The 27,901-nt window shown below is 47.1% G+C and overlaps 1 protein-coding gene across 2 annotated transcripts in view; it reads left to right on the forward strand.

Annotated features, from left to right (window-relative positions):
- TMEM266 (transmembrane protein 266) overlaps positions 1–27,901 on the forward strand; it is a 109,585-nt gene that overhangs the window by 35,211 nt on the left and 46,473 nt on the right. For both annotated transcript variants that reach the window (XM_037833313.1, XM_037833315.1), the window contains 2 exons: positions 8,755–8,886; positions 12,705–12,893. In XM_037833313.1, coding sequence (XP_037689241.1) covers positions 8,873–8,886; positions 12,705–12,893 — 203 coding nt within the window. In that variant the 5' untranslated portion in view covers positions 8,755–8,872. The remainder of the gene's footprint in view (positions 1–8,754; positions 8,887–12,704; positions 12,894–27,901) is intronic.

The raw sequence follows: 27,901 nt of genomic DNA on the forward strand, positions 1-27,901 counted from the left end.
ATAGGGCATTGTGGTTGCTGGGCTGGTTTGACCATGTTCTGGTAAACATCTGGCATCTCTCTTTGAAAAGTGTGAGCACTCAGCACCTCTGTCCTCGGCTTTGTGGCATCTGCAGAACTCCAGCACCACAGGAAACATCCCATTCCATATCCTATCTCACATACATATTTTCTGTATTTATTACATAAATGGGATCATAATATATATGCTGTTTTGTAACCTGTTTTCTTAATTTAATGTTATATCATGGACAACTTTCCATGTTAGTGAGAATAGCACACTCCCATCCTTTTTTTAAAAAATGATCAGCCCTATTGAGGTTTAATTTATAATCAGTAAAATGCACTCTTGAATGCACACCTGGAGCCATTATTACAATTAAGATCTAGAATATTTCCATTATTCCCCAAAGTTCCCCCATGCCCCTCTCTAGTCCATCCTAACCCCTAGCTCCAGGCAATCATTCAGCTTCATCCTTTTCAATAGCTGTGTTATAATTCCATAGTATAAAAGTTCCTTAATTTTTTTCAGCCAATCTCCTATTGATAAACATTTAAATTACTTCCAATTTGCTATTTTATTGATTCCCGAGTCAACAAATATTTAGGGATCACCTACTTGTGTTTGGAGTGGTGCTCTTAATACAATGATCCAACAAACTTCTGCATATATATGTGTGTGCGTTTGCTTATTTCCTTAGAAGGCATGCCTGGAAAGTGGAATTGCTGGGTGAAAGACTGTGCATAAGAATGTAAAATAATTTTGATAAATATCATCAAATTGCTCTTCAGCAAATTTGCAACAATTTACCCTTTCATCAACAGGCTGTGTGAATGGCCATTTCCCCAAACCTTCACCAACTCTAGGTGTCATAAACCTTTCCCAACCCATTAGGAGGAAAATGGTTTGAATTTTTGTTTCTTTGCTGACTGAGGAGGTGGAACATATTAGCGTCTGTGACTTTTGGCTGGTAGAAGTCCTGTCCCAGGTGCCTGCCTTCCTTCCCCCCACACCTCACAGTGTGGCTGTGGCTGGGCTTTCTCCTGAGGTCTCGACCACTGAGCTGGTCTTGTTGGCAGTTGGAGAGAGGCCATCCTTGGGCTCCTGACAGTTTCCTGCTTCCACTTGAACAGCCGCTTTGGAGAAAGTCCCTCAAGGATATGGATCAGCCATAGTCTCTCCCTCATGGGCCCTGCCCCTATAGGTACCTGAGCAAGCCCACATCTCTTAGAGGCTGGGTGAGTAGAGAAGATGGTGTAAGCTGTTGAGGCCATGGCAGAGGGGACTAAAATGCCTCTCCAGCCTGGTGGCCTGCCCAGGAGACTTTCTGCACCCCTCCAAATGCAGGGGCCCTAAAGGCATTGCTCTCTGAGGTTCCTCAGGTTGGTTCTGCCTTGACGGTTTCTGGTTGATGGCCCTCAAGCATTGTTGTCTTGGTTGCACCCTTCTCCAGTTTCACATCCCCAATCCTTTTTGCTTCTTTTTGGTGATTTTGGCCAGTTACTAGAAGGAAGAGTTTATATGGTAGCTCCAGACTCCTTTCTCAGATGTCCTGATGTTCAATTTATGTTCATTTTTATTTCCTTATGTTTTAAATGTTCAGTATGAACAATGGTGCTCAGTTTCTTCAGTGCTAAGTCTCATATTTTTCCATATTTTCCCATTATTGAAACCATCAGGGACTTAACTTGATGCACAGATTTAATGTGACAGTATGTAAATTTTTTCATTGACAAGTTGTTGTTAAATTGACTGTGTACCTTATATTGATGGCTTCTTAGAGGCAACGAAATGTAGTGGTAACAGTAAAAATTCCTCACATACTAGACTTCTTTGTCACACACAAGGCTCAGATGCAGTGCTATGACAGTGCCTGAGGTGGGTCAGTCAGATGCTGTCTTCATTGACAGATGATGAAACTGGGCTCAGACTAAAGGGTTTGTCAGTTTCACAGCTGCCCAGTCTGGGGCCATTTCCCCAGGTAGCCTGTGTCACTCATTAAAGAGACCAGGTGGGTGTTTTGACTGGTTTAGGTCTTGGGCTAGTTTTGTTGTGTTTTCTGAACCTGAATGCAAACACCAGTGACAATACCTGCAGATCATTCTGGAGTTGAGAGCAGATGAGAAAGGACCATTGAAGCCAGGGGAATGGACTCAGGGCCAGGAACTTCCAGAGATGATGATGGAAAGACTCTCCAAGACCTGAGAATGGCAATAGGTCCAAAAGAGGATCAGCAGAAAGAGAGGAGACTACAAAACACTGGGCCTGGAGGTATTTGTGAAATTAAAGAGACCCTGATTGTGGTCCCTGAGTGAAAAATATGAAAGTAGAGCTGATGGGAGGTGGGCCTTTGGGCCAGTGTTTCTTGGACCATCAGTCACCTGTGCTGCACATGCCTCATGGAAACCTGGGTTCCTGGCCTCGGGATCCGAATTTCTTGGGGTAGCCTGGGCATCTGCATTTTAAACAAGCGCTCCAGGTGGTTCTCAGGCCCACTGCACCTGGAGCCACTTGTGGAAACCACTGGCCTCAAATCATCTCCATCCTGTTTAGTCCAAGGGCCAGCAGGCTGATGTGCTTTTCTTCCTCCTGCCACTGACTGGATAAACGGCCCAGTGTGAAGAACCAGTCTTTGCAATTGCACAGCCCACAGTGGGAGAGGCAAGCCCAGTCACATGAGGGCTTTTCCCATTTGCTAACGTTCCACGGGGATGCAGCAAGGCACAAAGCTGAGCCCACAGACAGGGTGAGCGGGCAAGGGTAACTTACATGACCAAGGTGAAATAATGAGGGTCATTTTTGAAGTCTTAACGATAGGTAGCATGAAAAATGTTGAAGAAAGAGGACTCTTCATCCACTACCAAAAAACAGTCACCTGCCTTGTACCATGTGGAATTCAGTGGCAAAGTTAATTATGCCTGCGATCCTAACATATTTTAGTTAATGTCACATAAAGCAAAAGATTGCTTTGCAGATATGTAAAATGTTTGAAAGGTGTTATTGCCTGTACTATATGCTTGATTGGGTGAGGGAGGTCGGGGTGACAGGCAGTCATCTTGCAGCCTGTATTCGTTTTCCAGGGCTGCTGTAACAATTTGTTACAACGGTTGGCTTAAAACAACATAAATGTCTTCTCTCCCAGTTCTGGTGTCTAGACGTCTGAAATCAAAGTGTCGGCAGGGCCAGTGTCCCTCTGAAGGCTCTAGGAAGAAGCCTTCTTGCCTCTTCCAACTTCTGGTGTTTGCCAACATTCCTGGGTTCTGAGAAGCCCTGCAGAATTTCAGAGGGAAGGTGAGGTTGAGCTGGGGCTGAGGAATGCTTGCTGGGTGGTGTTCTTTTCTGCCCAGGCCAGCCAGCAGCAAAGAGCCATGGATCTTTTGTCCTAGCAGGGATGTGGAATGTTCAACTTAGGGAAGTGCCTCTTACAAGCTCAAAACTGGAAGGAAGGAATGAAGGCAGGGAGAGAGGGAGGGAAGAAAGGAAGGAAAAACTTGAAGGGAAGGGAAGAAGTATTATAATGGTTCTTTTGATTTTCTTCTCAAAATACATGAGTAATTTTAGCTGATTTGATCTCACTTGGTGTGCACTAGTTTTCTGTGATCTAGTTTTGTGTCTCCCCCATTTCATGAGATGGGTAGTCACCATTAGGCTGCACTGCTGTGTAAGCGAGAAAGAGCAAACAGTAGGAAGTTAGAAAGGTCCATAGAAGACTGACCGTGTTGCACCTAGAAGAGAGAGCCACCGTGGGCTCCCTGCCCACTCATTTAGCTGATTTGCAGCTAAAAATTTTGCAGTAGGCTGGAGATCAGAGTGGGAGAAGGCTCGGGCACATGATTGATTTTCTTCATTTCAGCTCCTTGTTAATGGAGCAAGGTATTAGTGGGTCAAGCTACCAACAAGGATGACCTTGAGCTGTTATACAGAAACCTTTCTCGTCTAGGACAAGAAGCACACCACGGCCTTCTCCTCCTGGGTGGCAGGGGGTAGAAGGCGGAGGGGGAGTGGAGTGTTGTGTCTGTGAAAGGGGCTGGTGCTGGGTGCCTTCTCCCTAGGAGCAGAATCTACAGCAGGCTTTATGATGTCAGAACTGAACTCCCCAAGCAGGCAATGCTATCTCCAATTAAAAGAGCACATCCGTCACGTCTCCTTCCAGCCCTCACAAACATTTGGCCAGTCTCATGAAGACCCAGGAAGTCTCTCAGAGTCTTACTCAGTAAAGCCTCGGAGCCATATTGGCAGTGTCCAAACCTGGTCTGGCAGACAGTTACCCATGCGAAGCCCTCACTGCTTCCTTCTTGCTAAGACAACACAGATTATGTTTATGGAAATAATATGTCTAGCCCCAGGTGATGAAGCATGATTATTCTAGGCTCTCCTAGCACTCCTGAGCCCTTTGGCCTCCTGCTCGTTGTCCCAGGAATCCTTTGCAGTAATGTGACCGTGTGGCCCAGCTCTGTCCAAGGAGACTTCAGGAGAAATTGGCTGGAGGGCTTGGAGAGATTTTTTATCTATTGGACAAAAGGCCAGAGTCTGTGAGGAGAAAGCCTTTGATTATTTTTCTCTTTTTTGGGATCTGGTGTGAGGATGTGCAAGCTGGAGGTGCAGCAGCCATTCTGCAACCAAAGGGCAATGAGCATGAGTAATACATCACATGGAAGATGGGTGGATGGAGAGATGAAAGAGCTTGGGTCCTTGATATCATCTTGAGCCACTACTTCAGTTGTGGGAGCATCCACCTCCAGACCTTTTGTTATATAAGATGATGAACAGTCTACATTGCCTTAGTCACTGTTAGGTAGATATTCTGTTATTTGCAAACAAAAATATTCCTAACTAAAACAGTTTGGCAGTTCCTCAGAGAGTTGCACCTAGAATTACCATAAGACCTGGCAATCCCACTTCTTGGTATATGCTCGAAAGAACTGAAAGCAGAGACTCAAACAGATACTGGGACAGCGACATTCACAGCACTGTTTACAATTGCCAAAAAGGTGGAAGTAACCCACCAACAGATGAATAAACAGAATGTGACAACAGGCTATTATTCAGCCATAAAAAGAATGAAGTTCTGGTACATGCTACAACATAGATGAACCTTGAAGACATCATGTTGAATGAAATAAGCCAGACACACACACACACAGATACTGTGCCATCTTGCTTGTATGAAATACCTAGAATATGAAAATTCATAGACATATGGATTACAGGTTACTATGAGTTGGGGGGGGCAGTAAGAGAAGGAGGATGCCATTGCTTAAGGGGTATAGAAATTCTGTTTGAGGCGATATTTGAGGGGTAATGGATGTTGATGAATGTAGCACAATACTGTGAATGTAATACCACTGAACTATACACTTGAAAGTGGTTAAAATGGGAAATTGAATTGTATGTATGTTACTACAGTAAAGTTTTTTTTTTTTTAAGTATTCCTAGCTGATATACCTGCTCCTCATGTCTCTAGTTCTTCAGCCCAGCCAGCGTCGTTTCTGCTAGCAGTTTCACCACAGTAGCTTTGCAACTAGTTAATGTCACTGAGTCTTACCTTTCTCATTTGCAAAATAGGGATAAAAAGTACAAACTTTACCCGAAGCAGACTTTGTGATTGAATAGATCAGAGTGTAGACTGATGACCAGCAGCATCAGTATCCCCTGGGAATTTGTTAGAGAGCAAATTCTCAGGCACTGCCCCAGACTAGCTGCATTAGAAACCCCGTAGGTGGGGCCAGCGACTGTGTTGTATTAAGTCCTCCAGGTGATTCTAAAGCCTGGGAAAGCTTGAGAACCGCTGCCTAGAAAGGGTCAAATGCCGGGGTTGCATATCAGAAGCACCTAGGAGATGTAAAACAGATTCTCAGACTCCACGTGCAGAGTTTTGAGTCAGCGCTTCTGCAGTGTAGCCTGTGAACCTGTGTTTCTCAGAAGGTGCCCTGGAGATTCTGAGCAAAGCCAGGCTTGGGAGCCACGTCAGCAGGTATGAGAGCTGGTCACACATGCCAAGGGGCTGTCACTCAAGTAAGGATGAGACAGTCAGGGAGCTGAATTGCCGGTTTTCTCACCTGGTAGGTGAGGAAGCCAACTAGTTGATCTTAGTAGCCTTTTTCAGCTCTAAAATTCCAAAGATGCCAGCTTAGGAGGGTTGAACTTTGCAGATCTGGCTGGACCAAGCAGACATGATATGGATGAAGACATAGACAGGCTCATGAGCAACAGTTGGAAGAGACTGGATCTTACTAAAGTCTAAAAAGCAGCCTTACCAGCAGTGCCAGACCCAATAAATTCCAAACAGGTTTGTCTTCTACTTTTACCAGGGTTATGAGACAGCAGATTTGCACTTCAGATGTTCATTTATAGAGTGCTAGACTACACCTGTTTTGTGCTAGGCTTGTGCTTGGGGGTTATGTTGTTTGGAAAATATTTTTTTTAAATAACACCCTGGCTTAGTATTCCCATTATCTTAAAAGATCCTGCCTTCTAAACTTTGCTGTGTACTGAGGAGCAACATCTCTGGCCTAAGTGGCCTACTCACTGCCAATACAGGGATGAGTATGATTTTGCCGCCTTTCATACCTCAGCTTTCCCATTGTACTGGAGATCTAATCATTTCTTCCCCACTTCCATATCTCTTTCCCAGGGAATCTGCTGTGCCCCCCTTTCAGGGAGTCTGCTCCCCCATTTCCTATTGAGTGAGTGTTTAAATCCATGATGCTGTTAAAAAAACAAACAGATTTTTAAAAAATCTCTTTGGTTGACTTTGAAGGATAATAAGATACCAGTTCATTATTTTGAAAACCAATAAATAGAAGGGGAAAATTCAAGCATGCATCCTTCCCTTCCTCTCCTTGCCTGTATGTACCTCAGGGTAATCAAACAGTTGATGAAGGAAAGTTTCTCTTATAGAAGTATTCCAAGTAACAAATGAAGAATGATACAATTAAAATACCACCATTTGCAAACCCTAATGAGTTAATGGATCTAGGAAATGAGCATCAGTGGCTGTTAATATCACAAGAAGAGGGACAAACAGTCACAATAACACCTATAAAGTCTTGCAAAAACAAACAAACAAACAAACAAAAAACTGGGGGGAGGGGCTGAATCTGATATAAGTCTCTAAATTTAAATTTATAGGAAATATAGCTATGGGACAGAGTAACATGTTAAATGACACTAAAGGGCTAAAAATCATCAAAATCCAGATGATGGGGAACTTTGTGGGGCAAATGACCTAGTTTAACTGATTGTGGGGACCTTGCTTGGCTCCTGTTTCAAAAACCCTTAAAAAAATTACAGGGATAGTGAACAATGGCTGGATATTTGATGATATTAAGGAAATACGGTTGATTTGGGGGTGATGATAGTGTTGTGGTTTGATTTTAAGAGGAATCCTTATCTTTTAGAACTATGTATTAAAACATTTACAGGTGAATGAAATGACATCTGAGATTTATTTCAAAATAATCATGGGATGGGGAGTGAGCAGGGATGTAGAGGAAACAAGACTATCCACCAGCTGATAAGCACTGAAGTTGGGTGATGGGTAACTAGAAGTTTGTTTTAGTTTCCTGGCTGCTAAAAGCAAAACCAGACAATGGCTTGGCTTGGCAACAGGAATTTATTTGCTCACAGTTTCAGGGGCTAGACTTCTTGTTTCTTTCTGGGTTTCCTTTTGCATGATGTAACAGTCCTTCCCCTTTGTGCCTCTGGTCCAGCTGCCTCTGAGAGCCGAACTTCAGGGTGGGGAGAGGGGATTTTATCTTGCTTTGGTTCCTGGGAGAAGCATTTTGTGGCACAATGCAGCTTACTAAAGGATTGCCCCTTTGAATAACCTCCCTAATGACTTGTTCAAAATCACCCAGAACCTGGGTAGATCTCTCTTTGTGTACTTTATTCTTTGATTGTACTATTTCCAGACGATTTCTAGGTGCCACTGTAGCATTGGTTTACATAAAGGTATAATTTATTTACCGGGTCCAAATTTTAATTTGGAATGTGGTCAGATTCAACATACTGTGGAATTTTAAATAATAATAATTATGGTAATAAAACTCAACATTTATGAGGGTTTATCATGTGCCAGCCACTGTTTTAAGTGTGTTACATGCATTAACTCATTTAGTTAGTTCTGTTATTATCCCCCATTTTGTAGATGGGGAAGCTGAGGACCGAGGGGTTAAGTAATTTACACAACAAGGTCACACAACTAGTAAGTGGGAACCAGGCTCTAACCCGAGTCTTCTCTTAGCTACACTGTTATGCGGCCTCTTGAGAAGAGGAGGACAGGAAAGTCTGGAAGAATGGAAAGTCAGAACTGCCAGAAGGTCAAGGGAAGTGGAAGGAAGAAATAAGTGGGAAAACACTTGATATTTTTTGAGACAAACCTTATTTTTCAGGTTTCTAAGACTGAAGTATGAAGTTACCCTGGCTTTCTTGGGTTTGGCCATTTAGTGGAAAGAGCTGTGGTTGAAGAGTCAGAAAACCTGAAATCCAACCTGAATCTTCCTCCATCTCTGTGTGACATTGAAAAGTCACTGAGCCCCTCCCAAACTGTCTCCTCATTCTAAAAAACAGAGAAATTATGCTTATTATTACACTTCCAAAGGGACAAGAATCTATTCCTCATTTATGAAAAGTTCTATATAAAGTACTATTTAAAGGAAGACCTTTGGACTTACATTTTTACATAAGCTTGAGTGGATCCCGATTTGGCATCTGACTGTAATAAATTCCTCCTATTCAATTCTTTGTTTCCAGGGCACCATATTTGTATGTCCTGTGGAAGCCACGCCTGGAAATGCTGACCGCAGGCTTCAGGACAGCTGAGCCCCACTAGACACCAAGAAAACCCACAGCTCTGGTTGCATCTTTCAACATGACCAATCCACAGTAAGTGACTTCCTTGGTTTTCTAGGGCCTCATAACAACATACCACAAACTGGATGGCTTAAAACAGAAATTTATGGCCTCACAGTTCGGGAGGCTGGAATTCTGAAACCTATAAGGAAAGAATCCTTCCTTGCCTCTTCTTAGCTTCTGGTGGTTTGCCAGCAATTCTTGGGCTTTACTTGCTATCTCAGGTGGGACATGGCCTTCTTACCTGTGTCTGTCTGTCCATGTCAAATTCTCCCCTTATAAGGAAACCCGCCATATGGGATTAGGGCTCACCCTAATCCAGTTTGGCCTCATCTTAACAAATCACAACTTCAAAGATCCTATTTCCAAATTTGGGGCACTGGGGGTTGGGACTTGAGCATATCTTTTTGGGGGACACAAGTCAACCCTTAACAGTGACATTGGGGTCTGCTCTCTGAATGCTGTCAGTACATTAGAATTGAGGATGCAACTGAGAGTCCTTCTCCAGCCCTAAGGAATGGTTTTGTCCTTGAGCCCTACATTAAAATGACTTGTTCAGATCTGCTTTTTCTCTGAGTTGCATCATTCATGTTATCTCATTTTTTTATTTCAAAAAGCAGGGGAACTCTGTAATCCAGAACTGTTGCTGTAAATCTCCTATAAGACAGGGATCTTCTAATTCAGGCAACCACACACACACACTTCCTTTAGCAGGAGGCCACAGAAAATGGGGGAAACTTTTCAAAAGCAAACCTGAAGACAAGATTAGGGAGTATTTACCAAGAATTAACAAAATGGGGAATGCAGAGAAATTTAGAAATCATGAGAGGATTCCTAAAAGCAGAGCCCTAATTCCTAAGCGCAAATTGCTTTCAGTTCCCAAAACTGTAAGATGCCATGAGGACCAACCACTTAATCTTACTGTTTGGAAAACCAAGCACTAGCAAGGTGGTCACTTATCCTGTGTTTTCCAACACATTGTTAAAAATACCAAGATGAGTACATCACTCTTTCCATTACACCATGGCGCCTTGGCCTCTCTAAGTATGGGCCTGGCTTCTCTGTCATCTGGAGAATTTGTGCACTAGCTGTTGCCACAACAATGCTGCATTACAGTCAACCACAGAAGCTCCATGGAACACAACGATAAGTTTTTATTGCTCACATGTCTGGGCTGGTCAACTTGATGGCTCTTCTGGTCTTGGCTCTGCTCACTCTTGGATTTGGGGTTCGGCTGGCTGTCAGCCGATCTGGAGGAGGACTGGTCTCTGCTCCAAGTGTCACCTTCCTCCAGCAGGCCGGGCTGGTCATCTAAGGGCAATGTTGGGGGTGCGGAACCACAAGCGGAAATTCACAAGCGCCTTTGCCTTTTTATGCCTCTGCTGGTAGCACATCTGCTAAAACATTCTGTTGGCCAAAACAGGTCACTTGACTGCACTCGGTGTCAAGGGCTGGGGAGGCAGACTCTTGCTTCTGATAGGAGCAGCTGCAAAGTCACATGGCAAGGGGTATGCAGATAAGGAGGGTCAAAGAACGGGGCCTTTGATGCATTTAGTCTACCACCTTGTTATTCCCATCCAGACCAGGGTGCAGTCTCCAGCCAATAATCAAACTGTGGACTGCAGGAACGTCCTCCCTCTGCTGAGATGACCATATGAGCCAAGATGGCCCCAGATCACTATGACCATTGGCAGAAGGGGAAGAGAGGGCAGAGAAGTCAGCAAGGCAGAGTAGCTTGTCCCATGCTCCTCGGAGCAGCATCCTGTTAGTCTCAGAAAATCTCCCCAGCCCTCCATAAACACCCCCTTGGTCAGAAAGCTCTATTTGTTCAGTCCAGCAATTCCTAGTTTCCTTGAGTGGTCCAGAAGAAAAGAGAACAAATCCAATCCAGTGTCTGCTTTATTGGAAACATCTGGAGGAGCTGGGATTCCCCCCAGAAACACCCACACTTTTATTTCAATTGTGGAGAAACACAGAATCCTCACATCCTGTGACTGTTCCATCTAAAGATCTTGAGTCATTTTGTAAATGTCATGCAATGATGAGTACTATTATCTGTGCTTGACAGGTAGCAAAAAGCAAAGGTTTAAATAAGGTCTGTAAAAGAGAACTGGGACATTGGAAATTACTTGGTGAATTCAGGTTGTTTAAGCAGCCAACCGGTGGTGTCCAAATAAAAATTCCACTTTTCCCTCAATTATCAGGATGATTCAAGCAAAAGAGAAGTAGGCAGGTTTAGCCCTTAACTTCTTGGATACCTGTTGCTGTGTACTGCTGGTTAGATTTCAATGGTTGTTGGGAAAGAAAAGTTTAGAATTTAGAGCTCCCCATCCAAGTGTAAGGATTTGTCACCCCAGCTCTCCTCCCACCTGCTCCATATTAATTTTTAATTCACACACATTTGTTTCTGTCTACTGTGGTATTACCTGATTTGTTTATCTTTATATTAGTAATATAATGTTTTACATTATTGGTTTATGTTATATCCGCCATATAATTTTTATCCATTCCAGATCATAGAGTAAGAAGGAATAGCTCTAAGGAGGCCTCTATTTTACGTCCTCATGTTTCCAGTAGGGCAATTGTGGCCCAGGGAAATGTTCCACTGAAGTTAGCATTCGAGTCGTGTCCAGAACCAAAGAACTGTGGCCCCTGGGCCAGTTTACTGCAGACCAGGCTGCCATCTTGGTATTAAAATTGGACTCTCATTACCCTGGCCACTGACTCCCAATCTTCCTGCAAATATTAATTTTTACTCCTCTCCAATGACACCGCTTTCCTTTCTAACCCTCATGGTTTGGCCAGAGGCACAAGACCCATGCTCTCAGATTCTACAGGGTGAGAGAGGGTCAAGGATGTAGTGGAGGGACCAAAGATGATACCCTGGGAAGTTAAACAAAGAGAAGGTAAAGATGGGCCCAGCATCCGGATGGGGTGCTGTTTGTATTTGCACAGGACAGTCCTTAGTTTTGAACACACTGCAAGATGTTTAATGTCCGTCCTTACATACGTGTCAGTAGTGACCCTCCCATCGTCATTGTGGCAACCAAAAATGCCTCCTCAAATTGCCAAATATGCCCTGGTGGGTTGGGACGTGGGCTGCCTCTGGCTGAGAAACCCTGTAATGCAGTGGAGCTGTCAGTGATCGGCAGTGTCCCAGGCGAGCATGAGAATAACACAAGAGGAGACCTCAAGTCTTCAGACATTTGATCAAGTGACCCCACTTCCTACACCCAACCTTAAAAGGCCGACACAATGAGACCCGTTCGAGTAGGAAAGCTGTGGCAACAAGGACACTGGGCCCTCCTGTCCTCACGTCCCAGGCCCACTGGCTTCTGCAGGTCTCCAGGGAGGCTCCCCAGTCACCAACAGGGTCACCAGTCATGAACAAAAACCTCCGTTCTCTATCACGGGACAGACACTGGGAACTTCTCAGAGGATGCACAAAGAAATCCAGTAGGCAATTTAAAACAATACATTACTCCGATACAAAGTCCATTGACCCAGAATATTTATCCTGAAAACATAAGCAATGGTTTTTCTGGTTGGCAGAGTTATCATGTGGGGCTTTACCTCCCCCTGATGGAAGACCCAGCCCCACAGGCTCATACTGTCAGATCTGAGCAGTTCCCCTTCCTTTTCTTCCACTTCTCCCCAACGGGTGGAGGAGACGGGGCTGCTTAGGGCCGTGGTTGAGCCCCTGGAGCGGCCAGCGGGGTTGGCGGCAGCCTCTCACGTCCCCAGCTCCACACCAGTGCAGGTTCAGGCTCCTTCTCCCTCCTCCCCACAGGGAACGGGAGATTCTGTTCCTGGGGGATGACTCTGCCCTGTTGCCCTCCTCCCCAACGCAGGCCTGCCATAGAAGGAGGAATTTCCGAAGTAGAGATCATCTCCCAGCAAGTGGACGAAGAAACCAAGAGCATTGCTCCCGTGCAGCTGGTGAACTTTGCCTATCGGGATCTGCCCCTGGCTGCGGTTGACCTCTCCACAGCGGGCTCGCAGCTCCTGTCAAATTTGGACGAAGATTACCAAAGGGAAGGGTAGGTGCTGGGCCCTTTGAGCCAGCTAAGAGGTCTCTTGTGCAACTCCTTGGGTTTCCAGGGGTGGGAACAGCAGAGGTTCGAGATGCTAAATGGTGAGAGGCCAGAAGTTCCCTTCAGGACCCCCAGACCCTTTTCTCCTCAGACGTTATTTCCTCAGAAAAAGGCTTTGGGCACAGAGAATACCTGTCACCACTAGACAACCTCTCATGTGACATTTACTTGGAACGCAGAGAATCACAGAATTTATTTCAGGATGGAAGTGTTCCTTAATGATCCATCGAACTCCCTCTCTGTAGGGAAACTGGAGAGCCGGGGGGGTTAAGAGACTGGCCCAAGGTCACACAGCCAATAAGAGATGGGGTGGACTGCACTTTCCCTTTTTCAAGGCAACTCTCACCAGGGAAAAAGCCGGGAAGAAAGCACTCAATGTGCAGTGACATGCCTTCTGTAAGGGAACTGAGCATAATTCTGCTGCGAGCTGTGCAGACATTGGCTTCCTCCCTTTCCAGTGAGGACATGTGGGATATGCCTGTCCCTGGCTCAGAATACGGCCCCTACCTCCTGCTGCTTAGCTTGTCAATCAGGTTGGATGCCTTTGTTTCCCAATTGCTTTTCGTTAGCCTAGTACTTCTTACATTCCAAAGGTGAATGGTGGAGGGTTAGAGCTGGAGGAGGTAGTTTGACTCCCTCATTTTACGGTAGCAGGGGAGGGATGCTGAAGAGGAGGGCAGGGGGCGGATCCTAGGGTCACACAGCAGGTCAGGCTTCTTACACCCACCAGGACGTCCCCCAGCCCCACCCTGTCGTTCTTAGACACAGAATGTTAAGCACTGGCGAGGACCTCAGGAACCTGTTCTGGGCCATTTGCCTTTCCCAGGTGCCTCTAAATATTTTGGAACACACCAGAAGCTTTGAATACAAAAACAAAGGGTTGATGAGTGTTTTAGAAACAAATGAGGAGCCTCAGCTAAAGGGAAATTTGCAGAGCTTGAATTCCCTGTGCCTGTTTCCTGAAGTCTCCCCCCCTTCCTGAAATGAACTGCCACACAATTGTGAAAATATACACCTTTTTTTTTGCAGAAATTGTACCCCGGGGGTTTTCTTTGAACACAACAATTTCTTCCCAGTACTGTGCATGGAGTCAGCAGGACATTGGAAAAGGGGATAGGCAAGCAGGTAGGAGTAGCTGAGTGATGCCTGGCTGTGGCGGTGCCATCTGGAGCACTGGCAAGACCCCCTGATGGCAGGGCCAGCTTCTCCCCGATCCCCACCGGCAAGAAGGCTGGGCTAAGTCCTTGAGGCCTCTGAGCCGGGGCCGGCTTCACGAGTGAGTGACCTTTGCAGTTGTACAGGCCCTGCACTTGGTTTAATGCTCTGCTGTCATCATTTTGAAATTCTTAATTTTTGTACAAGGCATTTTCATTGGGCTCTGCAAATCTTGCAGCCGGTCTTGCCCTGAACACCCTGTGTCACGCAGTGTCACTGCCCTCTGGTGGACAAAAGTGGTAGTGCAACCACCTAAGACAACCCAGCAGTTCCCAAGGACTGAGCCAACGTTAGGATCTTTTCAAATTTATAGTCAGAAGGCATGGAGAGAACTGTGAAAGCCTCTTAGGATTCTGGCTCAGGGCAGTGTCCACATCTGCACCCCGTGGGTATACTGCGCTGAGAGCATACCCCGTTCCAAGTATACTGTGTCGGGGGTGCACCTGCGCAGACCCTCAGCACGGAGAAGGGGGCAGGCAGAGGCCCCGCTTTATCATTCAGTTTGCTCCTGAATTGGGTCTCTGCACAGCTTCCTCCCATCAGGGAGAATACAAATGTGCCCGCAAGGCAGAGAGGCTCTTCATTTGATTTGAATCTCCAGGTGTGGCCTGGAAAGCTGCTCCTGTTGGGTAATCGGAAGCAGCCCGGGTAAAGGGATTTGCCTCGCTGCAGGAGCTCTCGGCTGGGGGTTCAGTTGGCAGCCAGAGGGCTTCTGGAGGCAGGAAGAGCAGGCACAGGACTGAAGCCAGGGGGAAAATGAAGCAAAACAAAAACACACTGTGCCTGGGGGAAAAGCCTCTGTTCACATGGCTTCTTGGCTCTTGCTACATTTCCTAGGGTTTTCCCAAAATTTCCAGCCTGGCCTTTTCTGAAGCAATGCAAAAGGACACAAGGAATACTCCCCCCTATTTGCAGTTCTAGGAGGTGTTCAGAAGCTTTGATTTTAAGTCACGTCCCAAACACCTATTCCTATCAAGGGAAATGTTATATATAGGAATGACTCTTTTCCATAGGAAATGAGACCTCAGGGACCCCAGCAAGGAAACACCCAGGCCTTATTAAATGGCCGAATTTTTCCAGCCATCCTGTCCTTCACTTCTCTGGAGCTCAAGGATATTTTGGGGCTTTTACGTTTCCCAGAATCTGAGCATGTCAGAGCTGGAAGAGCCCTTAGAATCTAATCTAAATATTCTAGGAGGACAACACAGCCCAGAGAGTGGAAGGAACTTGCCCAAGGTCACCCAGCAACAGAGAGAAATAGAACCCGGTCTCCCGGCCTCTGATCCAGGCTGGTGACATTGGGCTTCCGGTTGTCACCTCTCCCTCTGCAACGTCACGGCTGTGAGTGTGGTTAAAATCCTCTGCACATGTGATACCACTGCTAGGCTACATTGTCTAATGCCTTTAATTTTTCAGCATGGTTTCAAATTAATGTTCCCTTTTGTCCACAAAAACCCTGTGAAATGAGTAAGGAGAAGTCACCTTAATGCAGGGTAAATCCCTGGGCCCAGGTAACAGAGCTGCATCTTGGTCAAGTTCCTTGACTTTCCCAGAAGCCCTTTGCCCTTCTGCTACTCCTTTCTAGCAGAACCCAAACTGCAGAGCTACCCACTGTCCACCCTCTTCACTTATATACTCAGCCTGCCAGGTCTCAGGAAGAAAAATCAGACAACTCTGCACACTGGCACCTCCCAGACTCAAGGTCTCCAACCTCAACTTGGCTCTCAGTTTTGCCTGACAGTTGGCCCTGTGACCCTGGTCAGCTTTTCACACTAGCCCCCAAGCAGCTATTTCAGGTGTAGACCTGGGTGTAGACTGCCTCCATTTTCCTCAAACGCCCTCTGTCCTCAGCAGATGACCCCGTGTCCTCCTTCCCTGAGAAAGTGCAAACAATCACTGCGGGGCTGCACCACACTCCTCAGTCCCTCCCCGCCTCTCTTCTGGGGCACACCCCAAGTCCGTGATTTCCCTCCCCTCCCACCTGCTCATGACCTTGCTCCATCAACTACATCCACACCTGTGTCATCAGGCTCCAGTCTCTCTCATCCTCCCTCCAGTCCATGTCCCATGAGCTACTTCCATCTCCCTCTTCCTCTTTGCAGTCAAAATTCTGGAAAGCCTCACCCACACTTGCCATCTCTGCTTTGCCGTCTCCCATTCATTTTTCAGTCTTCTGCCTTCCAGCTTCAGCTCCTCCATACTGTGGAAACGGCCCTCCTTGGGCCACCTCCTTGTGGCCAGAGTTCTTATCTTGTCCTCTGCCCAGCATCTGAAACTGCCAACCACTCCTCCCTCTTGCAGAGCTCTCCCATGCCTGGGGCTACACCACTCCAGATTTCCTTCCTACTCCAGCGGCTCCTCCTTCCAGGCCTTTTAAAATTTCTTCCTTGCTTGTTCTTTACACATTGGGGTTCATTTTCTGTCTTTGGCCATCTCTCTCCATGAATTCTACACACTGGATTATTTCATCCGTTCCCATAATTTCATAAACGTGTAAATTTCCAAGCCGTGTCTCCAGTCCTGATCTGTCTCTTAAACTCCTGACTCATCCCCAGCTACTTGCTGGACATTTCACAGGGATCTGGAACTCAGACTCTTACCATGTTACCTGTGGGATTTTCTATTCTGCCTCTGAGTTGGCTTCATCTTTGGGAGGAGAAATCTTGTCACTACCCAAATCATTGCTGAAGTAGTCTTTTCAGCAATGGCCTCACCTCGGTTTGTACAATCCAGCCTGAGGGACCACAACCCACCCATCTCAGATTTACGGCCATCTCAGACTCAACACGCCCCAAACCGAACTGTCCTTCCCCCACATTTATTTTCTGTGTCCCCAGCCAGTGGAACCTCGGCATCACCTGGCTTCACCAACCTGTGGCTACCAATATGAGTCCCACGCACTGGGGCTCATTTACAGTGATCCTAAGCCTCTTTCCTACCTCATGGCTTCCCAGACACCCCAGTGCACATGAAGCCAGTTGGTTAGTTACTGAGTCTCTCCTGGAATCTGTGTCCTCCTTCCTACCCAACACTGGCTCCCTCTCATCCATGTCTGCTGTCCGTGAAGCTGCCGCTGTCGATGGTGTCCATTGTGGGAGGATGGGGAGGAAACACCCCCTCGCAAACTCTTCACCACACTGTCATGGGCCCGGAAGCAGCTCTGCTTATAGCCAGAGCTATAGTCTGGTTTATTTCTGGCCTTCAGGTCTACACCCAGGGCTCAAATTCAATCCAGCCAGCCAGGTCATCTTCCCTTCCCTCCAGCCAGGTGCCTCCCTCCTCCTATGGTGATAAAGCAAACGCCTCCATGCATAGCCACAGATGTGACTAGATACTCAGGGGAGGGGGGACAAGGGGAGTAGAAGGGGGGTCCCCACAGGCATGTCTAAGCTCCAGCTGGCTACTTCAGGTCTGTCATCTCCAAGTCCTGTAAATTTTACACCATTCTTTTCACTGGCGTACTTTGGACTGCATGTAATAGGAAACCCATCCTGAACTCGAACAATGAGGGCTTTCATTGGCCCATGTAACATGGAGTTCAAAGCCAGGGCAACTTCAAGGTTGGCCCAGAGGCCCAACAGTCAACGAGGAGCAGGTTCCTTTCATCTCTCCCCTCTGCTCTCAAGGTGTTGGCTTTATCCTGGCTCTGGTTCCCGTCACAGTTGTGAGAGCTGCCTGTAGCAATCAGGCTAATCCTTCCTCATTCATTTCTGGCAAGAGAGAATGGCTGCCCATCATTCTAAGAGCAGGGAAGAGCTTTCCCAGAAGCCTCCAGCAGCTCTTTCCTCGTGTCCCTTTGGCTAAAATGGGGTCATATGGCAAGGGATATGGGAAAATCTACTGACCAATCAACCCCACCCCTGTTACCCAGTGGGCAGGAGTGGGATGGGTAGTGAAGAATAACCCACAATGCACCACAGCCTTTGAGAGAGCCAAGTCTCATTCATAGACTTTGATCCAGAATTAGATCTTAATTTTCTTTAAACTTTCTAATCGTTGTTTGGTTTGGACAAGATCTAGGAACATGTCTGCCCTCTTAGTCTGTTTCCTCATTAACTCCTCATCTTGATTCTTTGACTCTGATTGCAATTTGACCTCTGTCTGTCATCCCTGTGGACAAATTTGGGAGCTTTGTGTTTGTATGTAACCTTAGCCTCTTCTGCCTCAATCTCATTCTTTGGCGTTGGACATCATCACCCCATTCAACAGAGGAAAAGTGAGGGTCAGAACTGCTTCTCGGTGAACCAACCCCCTTTGGAAGAAGGGACACTGAATTTGCAAGAGGCCGACTCATGGTACAGATGGGACGTTCTGTCTTCTCTTAATCAAATACATGCAGTACATTGGACACCTGGTTGTTTTTCAGGATCTGGGCTAGACAAGAGGCTACAGAAGACAGAAAATTCAGAGAGGCCTAGATTCCCGCCCCTGGCACGAGGTGACAGTGACAACGATGTGCTGAGGAAGGGAAAGCAAGGGTCAGCACCCCATGTTACAGATGGAGCTCTGTGGTCACGTGGAAAGGTAGCATTTCCTATGTTTTTGGTGAAAAGAGGTTGCAGAGAGGGTCATAGGAGTTCAGTAATGGGAGAGTAAGTGGGGTACTCTTTGTCAAAAAATAAAAATAAAGCCAGAAACAAAAGATGTCACTCAGTGTTTACTAAGGTAAATGTTTCTAGTTGAGGCCTCTAGAAGGTTCTCCATGAGAGGTCAGGGCCAGCAAGCTAGACAGGAGAAGCCTGGAGGAAGGCTGGGTCTCAGGTAGTAGAAAGGGACATCGTTACTTGGAGACAGTGCCAGTGGCATATTTCTGCCAGAACTTCATTCTCAGAGGAAGAAAACCTAATGGAGAGGTACAGGATGTTTTTTGAGATATCGGGGCGGACAGGGGAAGACAGGTCCAATGTAGCAACATCTCTAAATAAAGACTAAAATAATTTTAGATAACCCAGCAAAAGCTTGGGGCAAAGAGAAGGGAGGGGAGGGACCTAGTAAGCCTTAGCCTGAAATGCCTTCTCTTTTCCCCTACGGTCTTCTCCGGAACGCCTCCCGTCCCCCAGCCCACCCCAAGGTAGGGCCTCACCTCCGTGTCCCCAGCGACCTTGTCCACTCCATCACCGTACCAGTCTCTCCGGGCTCTGCTTGTCTGTTTACAAGTCTGTCTCCTGTTCTGGCTCAGGTCCTCCCCCAGGACGGGGTCAGATCACTTAAGCCTGGAACTGAGCAGGTGTAGACTGAACAAAGGAGTGAGGGGGTGGGGGAGGGACTGGGTGAAAATGAGGGTAAGAGGAGAGGAGGGAGCGCAGTGCATCTGGGGAGAGTTGGGGAAGAGGCACGGGAAGGGAGCAGGCTTCTCACACCCCAGAAAACAAAGACGAGGTCTGGCTGGCCCACTTCTGAGCACCCCTGCTGATTCCATGCCCCTCCGCAAGTTATCCTCAAAGAAATAAGTCAGATTTGCCTTCAGAACAAGCCAAGTTTACTTATTATGATTTTAGCATCCCATAGATACATTCAGTGCCTTTTGGGGTTCAGGGTTAAAAGATAGATTCACCCATGCCATGACCTTGAGAAGTCTAGAAGTTCTGCTTCATATGCTTTGCGAAGCCTTTTGTGTCATTTCCCCCCAAGGAGAAGAAAAGGAGCTTGAAATTCCACTTTCTTGATGTCATTGAGTTTTGACTCTAATAAATCACCACCCCTTCCTCTGGTGTACCAGCTGCCCCTGGCCCCCAGGCTGACCTTGTGATCAGTGGCTTCCTTTGTGTTTTTAGTAGACACAGGCTTTCAGGAGGGTTCTTGATGTCCAACCAGGAAATAAAAGTTTAATTCAGATCAAATAACTTTTTCTTGGTGTTCCAGTTTGCTAAAGTTGCCATTATGCCTAATACTAGAAATGGATTGACTTTTATAAAGGGGATTTATTAGGTTACAAATTTGCATTTCTAAGGCCATAAAGGAGTCCAAACTAAGGCATCAACAAGAAGATACCTTCACTGAAGAAAGACCGATGGCGTCCAGAATACCTGTCAGCTGCGGAAGCATGTGGCTAATGTCTGCTGGTCCTTTGCTCCTGGGTTCTGGTTTCAAAATGGCTTTTTCCAAAATGTCTCTGGGCTTCTTTCCTTCTTAGCTTCTCTCTCTCAGCTCCTGTGCATCCTTGGTTGTTCTTCCAGGGTGTTTCTCTCTAAGCATCTAGGGGGCCTCTCTTAGCTTCTCTGGAGCAAACTCTGGGCTTTATCTCTTGGCTTAGCACCTCCAAACGTCTTTCTGTCTGCATCTCCAAGCATCTGGGCCTGTGTTGGCCCCGATCTCTCTTAAGGACTCCAGTAAACTAATCAAGACCCCCAGAATGGGTGGGGTCATACGTCCATGGAAATAGTCTAATCAAAAGGTCTCACCCACAGTTGGGTGATTCACATCTCCATGGAAACAACCTAAAAAAAAGATCCCATCTATAATAAATCTGCACCCACAAGACTGGATTAAAGAAGCATGGCTTTTGTGGGGGGCATAGTAGATTCAAACCAGCACACTTGGTAACCAAAGGTTAGCCTTTTGCCTGCAGTCCAAGCGCCCCGAATATTTTGCATTGATTAAGATGGTAATAAATTCACAGGTATATTATTTCTCAGCAAAATACCCATCCATGCCCCCACCCATTCCCACCTACTGACAACACCCTGCAGAGTGTACAGCCTCATATGATCACTAGGTGGCAGCAGAGTGACTCCAGTAGCTGCCTGGAGTGAGGGTGGGAAAGTTTAAATCTAACACTGTGTCCCCCAGGGAAAGTGAGCTAGAATAATGGTGTCTGGGGATGGTATGGGATGGGGATCCCAGTCATCTGTGGAGGACCTAGGATCCAGAGTTTGGCCATGAAATGAGGAGCATGGCAGACCCAAGATTTGCCAAACCAGAGCTCAGAACCCGGAAAAGACTGGGCAGGGAGAAGTGGGGTGTGCCTGAAAACTGTAGCCAACTCGTTCCACCTGGTCAGGAAGCTGCCCTCGACCAGGCAGCCCCAGCTTCTAACCCTACAGGTGCATGCAGCAGTAGCCACAGTGGCCAACTTAGAACTGTGGCCGATTTCCAGAATTGAGGACCCTTGAGGTTGGATGGGCCTTACGGCCACTTGGTCCAACAGTATCCCGCTCCTTACCCCAAGTCAGGCCTGAACCCCTTGCCAAGGAGGTGGGCAGCCATGCCTGGACCACATCCTACCTATGTGATAGCCCTTCGGAGACCTGTGGGCCCCCTCAAGTAGAGGCAGCCAGCCAGGGGAGGATGTCAGCTGCTGTGCCCCAGAGGGGGGTTTCATGCCTCGCCAAGTGGGGTGAGAACCCCCACCTCCCAGCCCTGACTCTCACCACCACACTCTGCTTTCTTTCCCAGAGTTGACATTTCCAAGGATGCAAGAAATCTGAGATTCTGGGAAAGCAAATGTCAGACTCCGGTGACCCCAGCTGCACACAGCCCTCCTCCCTCGTTCCTCCCCAAGGCAGGGGGGCTAACCTTTAGCTCTGATTGCAGAACTGAAGCTGCCTATATGGAAAATCCAATTTATTTAGTTTCCTCAAAGGGCTTGGAGAATCACCTCTCACCTCTAAACTGAGAGTTCGTATTACATGAAGTGGGTTTTCTGTGCTCATGTTTCGAGGCTACTGTGGCTTGCCTCTTGGAAGTGGGAAATAAAGGGCAAGCTTGACAGCATCTCCTGTTGCTCTGGGTCTCTCTGGGGCAGTGGGGGAAAAAAAAGCCCCAAGAACCATTTCTGCTATTTAAGGAAAGGGTATCCCTGTGGGCGATAGGTTGATGGTTCTAAGAGGTCAATAGCATGTGTTTCTGGAGATGTCCTACACACTTGAGCTCATTTTCCTTTCCTCTGAGGTCTGCTTTCCCCCCTCTCTTTATTTGGTTTGCTTTTCAGGATAGGAGTCCTTTGCCTGGTTGGCGATCACTCTCGTGGCTCTGAGCTCCTGAGGATGTGGGCTCTTTGCCCTGTAAACTCTCTTGTGCCCAGCACCCAACCCAGTGCCTGGCACTAAGTGGCACATAATCATTGTGCAGAATGGAATGAACTTTGAAACTTCCCATATTTTGATAATTAATCCCCTTTCTAACACCCACATATCTAAATCATCAACTTAGTCAATACATATGGTAGCTGTGCAGTAAACACAGTGTTATGGGCATCACACATGTTATTTTTAATATTTTAAATCTTCACAACCACCTTGCAAAGGCAGCCATTGCCCATCTCCATTTTGGGGGTTAGGAAACCAAGGCTCAAAGATAGCAGTCCAGGCTCAGTCAATGGCGGCACTGTGATTTGAAAATAATGGTTGTCACCAAAACCTGAAAAGGAAGGAAAAGTTTGGCTTTCCCCACAGTGTCAACACAGAAAATAGTTGAGATAATTATCTTTTAAAACAGTTAGATAAGTTAACATTTGTAAAGTGCTAGAACACTTCCTGATGCGTTGTATGTGTTTTATAAGTATTTAAGTCAATAAAAATGAAGCCCAGGTCAATGCCAGAAGTTAGATTTAAGTCAGCCTCATGGCTTTCACTGACATTTCAATCATCCAGAATAAATCCAGTTAAGAAAAGTAAAATTGGGCCACAGGATGTTCTGCTAACAGTTGAAACCACCAAGTCTAGCTTTGCCGGGTTGGGGACACCTGGGTCACAGGTCTTCAGCATCGTAGAATTGGAGAATATGGGAGGCAGGAGACGGTCTCAGACCACCCAACCGTGGGGTTTTAGACAATCCATCAGTGAGATTCAAGGGCCCATCCTTCCCTTGAATTTTATGCACAGTGTTGGAGTTTTGGGCATTTGGAGGTGGGGACATAGCACTCATCAGTCATCAGAGAGATCTACAACTCAGGTTCTGAGCCCCTGGTCTAGCAGGGATTCCCCGAGGTCAGAGGCAGAGCAGGGTGGGAAACCCAGGGCTCCCAAGTTGCTTCTGGGCTCCTGCTACCAGACAGCTCTGATTCACCCTGACCCCCTTCCTCAGCTCCTTCATTGGGGGATTGATGTGTGAAAATCTCAGTATAGAGCTGACAGAGTCACCTGACCTGGCCCCCTACGAGGAAGTAGCCTTCTCCCAACCGAACCACCTCCCCCGGGGACCCCATGACTCTCCACTGCCTGAAGCACCTTCTTGGATAACTGGGGGGTCTCCACAGTCCCCGCACTCCAGCCACCCCCCAAATCGCACCCCAGGAGATCCAGTGCAGCCACCACTGCCGCAGCCCAACCGCGCTGTGCTTGGCTGGGGAGGGGGCGGCCAAGCCCCAGGAACAACACAGCCCCTCCCCACCTGGCACCGCTCAGCTGTGTCACCTTTCAAAACCATGCCGAGTGACACGCTTGGGAACACTGCCTGACGGAGCAGTGACCTGAGGCCTCTTTCCGGGCGACCCCCCTGGCCTTACCTCACCTGAAGGGCCCATCAGAAATGTGCCAAACTTCATTTCAGTATTCTAGAAGTTATTCTTTCAAACTTTTATCCAAACACCCAAGAATCTAAAGCAGAAGCAAAGGTACCCAGCCTCCCCTGCCGCCCCAGGATTTCTCGGAAGTCCTCAGGGGCTACTGGTGGGATCTCACAGAACGCCTGCCCACCTGCCAGGAAATGCCATCTGGCCCTTGGTATTTACAGACTTTGGCTTTGAAAGCAGCCTCCTGGAGTGGTCCACCAGGATGTGACATGTGAAGCACCTGCCCTCTGGTGGCGAGTCCAGGGATAACAGCACCCTGAGAACCAGCTCCACCTTGCCCAGTAGGGGGGCTGCTGAAGGGCTGGAAGGAAAGTACCTTTTCTAATTAAAGAATCAGTGCTGATTTCCCTTTTCGGCCGTTATGCCCCTTGAGTCAGGGATCTTTCAAAACTGGACACATTCGATTTTGCTGCTAAAACAGTCTCCTGGGAATGTCTAAGTCATTTGGATTTCAGAGGAAATTTTAACAACAGCTAGGGATTCCCAAACACCATGTCAGCCAAGAAGCCTGAAGCCCCTGCTCCCCATCCTCTAGGCAGCTGTTCTAGAGCCTTGGGGTTCATGGTCCTACGGCAGTGGCTCAGCCCTATTCCTGGCCCTGTCCCCTATCTCTGCCCTTGAAGAAGCCCAGCTCCAGAACCTACGTGGACTTGGGATTTGACCTGCAGTCTGTGGCTAAGACTGCTGTTACAGCCGTCTTCCCCCAGAGTCTGGGCCCCTCCAGACAGCCTGGCTGCTTCACCATTCCCTCAATACTGGGTGCAGCCCTCCAGCCCACACACCCCACCCTCCTAGGGGTTGGCACATGCTTGCCTGCATTATCTCATTTCTCTTGCTGTCAAACTCCCTTGGCCATGTCCTGCCCCCACTCCCAGAACACCAGTCACTGCTTGCTGGACCACCGATGCAGTGGTTCTCACCCAGATCACCTGGGGTCTCATTGACATGCAGACTCTTATTTCAGTAGGTATAGGAAAGGGCCAAGAGCCTGTAGTTCTAGCAAGCTCCCAGGCGATGCAGACGCTGCTGGTCTGCGGGCCCCACCCAGAAGCAGTGGTCCTCAAGCTCAGCTGCACAGTGCAATCACCTGGGGAGAGTTAAAGACCTCACCGAGGTCTGGCCTGGGCATGGGTGTGCCTCCGCTGCACCCAGCTCTGCCCAGCACTCTCCTTGCCCTGACCCACCCTGGACATGCCTGATGACAGATGACACTCACGGGTCTGATGCATTCCCGTGGGCTTTGGCACACACAGGGCAGGCTTGGGGTGTGGGCAGGTCCCCGAAACCAACTGCCTCCCTCCCACTCAAGGAAGCACAGCAGAGTAAGGCGACTCCGTAGGAGGGGTAACCTTGAACCCGCTCAATAACTGGTTCACATTTGTTGCTGTATTATTTATAACAAGTCATATGTGACACACAATGACCAGTAAGACACAACAATGTGCTTCCCCTAGAAATGGGCGACTCTGAGCATTTTATCCCTCTGCATCCCCCTCGCCCCTCTGGTACTGCCCTCGGGCTTGGCCCCTCCAGGTCAGGTCAGAGACAGGTGTTGCCAACCATCATTTTTAAAAGTTCATTAGGAAGTAGACAAGGGCTCGAGCACAGCTAACACCTGGGCTCATCCAGAAAGCATCTTAGTTCTGGCCTTAACACCTTTATGAATCCCATCCTCCAGAGCAGCGCGGGCCAGCAGGAATATGTGGGCCACATATATAATTTTAGATTCTCTAGTAGCCACATTTTAAATAGTAAAAAGAAGAGATGAAATTAGTTTTAACACTATATCTTATTTAACCCAGTTTATCCAAAATATTATCATTTCAGCATATAATCCATATTAAAATTGAGCTATTTTACATTTTTTTCATAACCAAGTCTTCAGAATCTGCTGTGTATTTTATACTTACAGCACATCTCATTTCAATATAGCCACAACCATGTGTTTATCCTATTGGATAGTGCAGCTCTTGAGATCCTATAGTCCTGGCCTTCCAGAAAGGTGGAAGTGACTTTCAGGGTGAAAGATCATGTCACAGGTTGGGGAGTGCTTGTTTTGACATCAATTTACTTTTGGCCTGAAGACACTTAGGTCCTGGACGTTGGCCCTGCCTTCCTGCCCTCTGATGGTGGGAGGCTAGGGTTGGATCCAGAATCCGGCTGGCCACCTGAACCCCCAATGCCGGCCCCGGGAAGGGCAGAGGGATCCAAAGGAAGGGAAGGCAGCTGCCCAGGAGCATGGGTGCATGTGCCCCCGCTGTGCCCAGCCCACCCCGGGACCCTCGTTTTCCTGATGTGGACACAAGCGTCCTCAAGTGCAGAGGAGTAGAAAGTTGATGCAGCTCTGCATAGCCATCGGGGCCCATATCCTGGGATCCACTCAGGCCATTAACCTCCCACGAATCCGGGCTGATCCCACCCTACCACCGCCTCTGCAGTTGCTGTCAGTGGCAACAACAAATCTGCTGATGGATTGATTATCTAATCTATCCTCTCACCCCTTACCCCTAAATTCTGCAGTGTGTACTTCCTAAAAACAAAGGCAATCTCTTACAGAATCACAGTATAATTATCAAAATCAAGAAATTGACATTGATAATTATTTTCTAACTTATAGACCTTATTCAAATCTAGCCAATCGTCCCACTAATGTCCATCATAGCAAAAAATATATATACATAAATTCTTCTGGTCCAGGATCCAATCCAGGATCACATTTTCCATTTAGTTGTCAAGTCTCTGTGATGTCCTTCAATCTGGCATGGTTCCTCTATCATTCTTTGTCTTTCATGACCTTAGTATTTTTAAGGAATACAGGCTATATAATTTGTACAGTGTCTCTCAATTTGGGTTTCTGATGTTTTCTTCTTACTAGATTTAGTTCATGCACTTGGGGCTGGAATATTGCAGCAGTGATGCTGTGTCCTCAGTGCATCTTTTGTTGCACACTGTACATTTTAATGTTTTAATATTATTTTAATAATATTTTAGTGTAACTGCAATTTAGCCTGTTTCTTAAATTTGTATTCAACCAGTGATATGCCAGAGATTTCCTTGAATGCCAGGAGCTAACAAAAACAAACAAATGCAAAAACATCTTTCACAGTCTTTGCAATTTGCCTCTGTGCTGGCTAGTGCTCTGCTTCAGAGCTTAGCCCCTCTACCAAGTGAACCCAGAGAACAGCCCAAGACAAAAGCACAGGGTCCCACCTCCAGTCTTTTCTGAGCACATGTCTTGTCCTGGGCGTGCACTTGCTCAGGGCTTAGAAATGTCCCTGTTTGCAGGGATCCAAATGACGCTCTTCTTCCTCTGAAATAATCCCTCTCCTCTCCAGTGTTCTATTGTATTCCTTAAAGCCAGTCTGTGTGTCTTTGCCCCAGGCCACTGCGATTTGATTGTTTTTTTACGAATTGTTCCTCCAAATAGATTGGCACAAACAAATATGCACCCAGTGTGCATGTAGGGGTCACCCTGCCCCCTCCGGGACCCTAACCAGGGACACACCCCGAGAGCAGGGCAGCCCCACACCACATCAGGGAGGGAGGATGGGGAGGGTCCAGCAAGGGTGCCGTGAGCTTTTCCTACCACTTTTTCAGTTGCCTTTTTCTTGATTCAGTGCTCGCCCAATTCTTGCAACCCTTTAACTGTTTTCTGGAGCGCTGAGGAAGATGACTCTGCCAGTTTTTGCTAGTTGTTCAAAGCTTCCAACGGGGAATGGAACCGCGTAGCGTCTTCCGGCGCGTGGCATCAGGAAGCCCAGGCTGTCTTCTTGCCTCATTACTGGTGAAGTTAACTTTGGTCACCTGGTGAAAGTGGAGCTACCAGGTTTCTCCACTATAAAGTTGCTATTTCCCCTTTTGAAATTAATAAGTATCTTAGGCAGAGCGTCTCTGAGACTGTGTAGATATCCCGTTTCTCATCAGACTTTCCTCTACTAGTGTTTGCATCCGTTGATGACTTTTGCCTGAAACAATTATTAGTATGGTGATTACCTAATTGTTATTTTTAAATTCCAGCACACTCCTTCTACATTTATTGGTTGGTATTCTACTGTAAAGAAGAATCATCCCCTCTTTATTAATTTATTTATTTAAACAAGTATGGACTCACGATTCTTGTCTCATTCTGTGGGTGACCTGTCACGATCATAATTTATCAGGATGCTCAGCTCATCCCCAGTTTGGCCGGTGGGGGCCCCGCAAGCCGGCGTGCCCTTTTGGCAGGCCT

Source organism: Choloepus didactylus, chromosome 4 (assembly GCF_015220235.1).
Source record: "Choloepus didactylus isolate mChoDid1 chromosome 4, mChoDid1.pri, whole genome shotgun sequence".
Classification (NCBI taxonomy): Eukaryota; Metazoa; Chordata; class Mammalia; order Pilosa; family Megalonychidae; genus Choloepus; species Choloepus didactylus.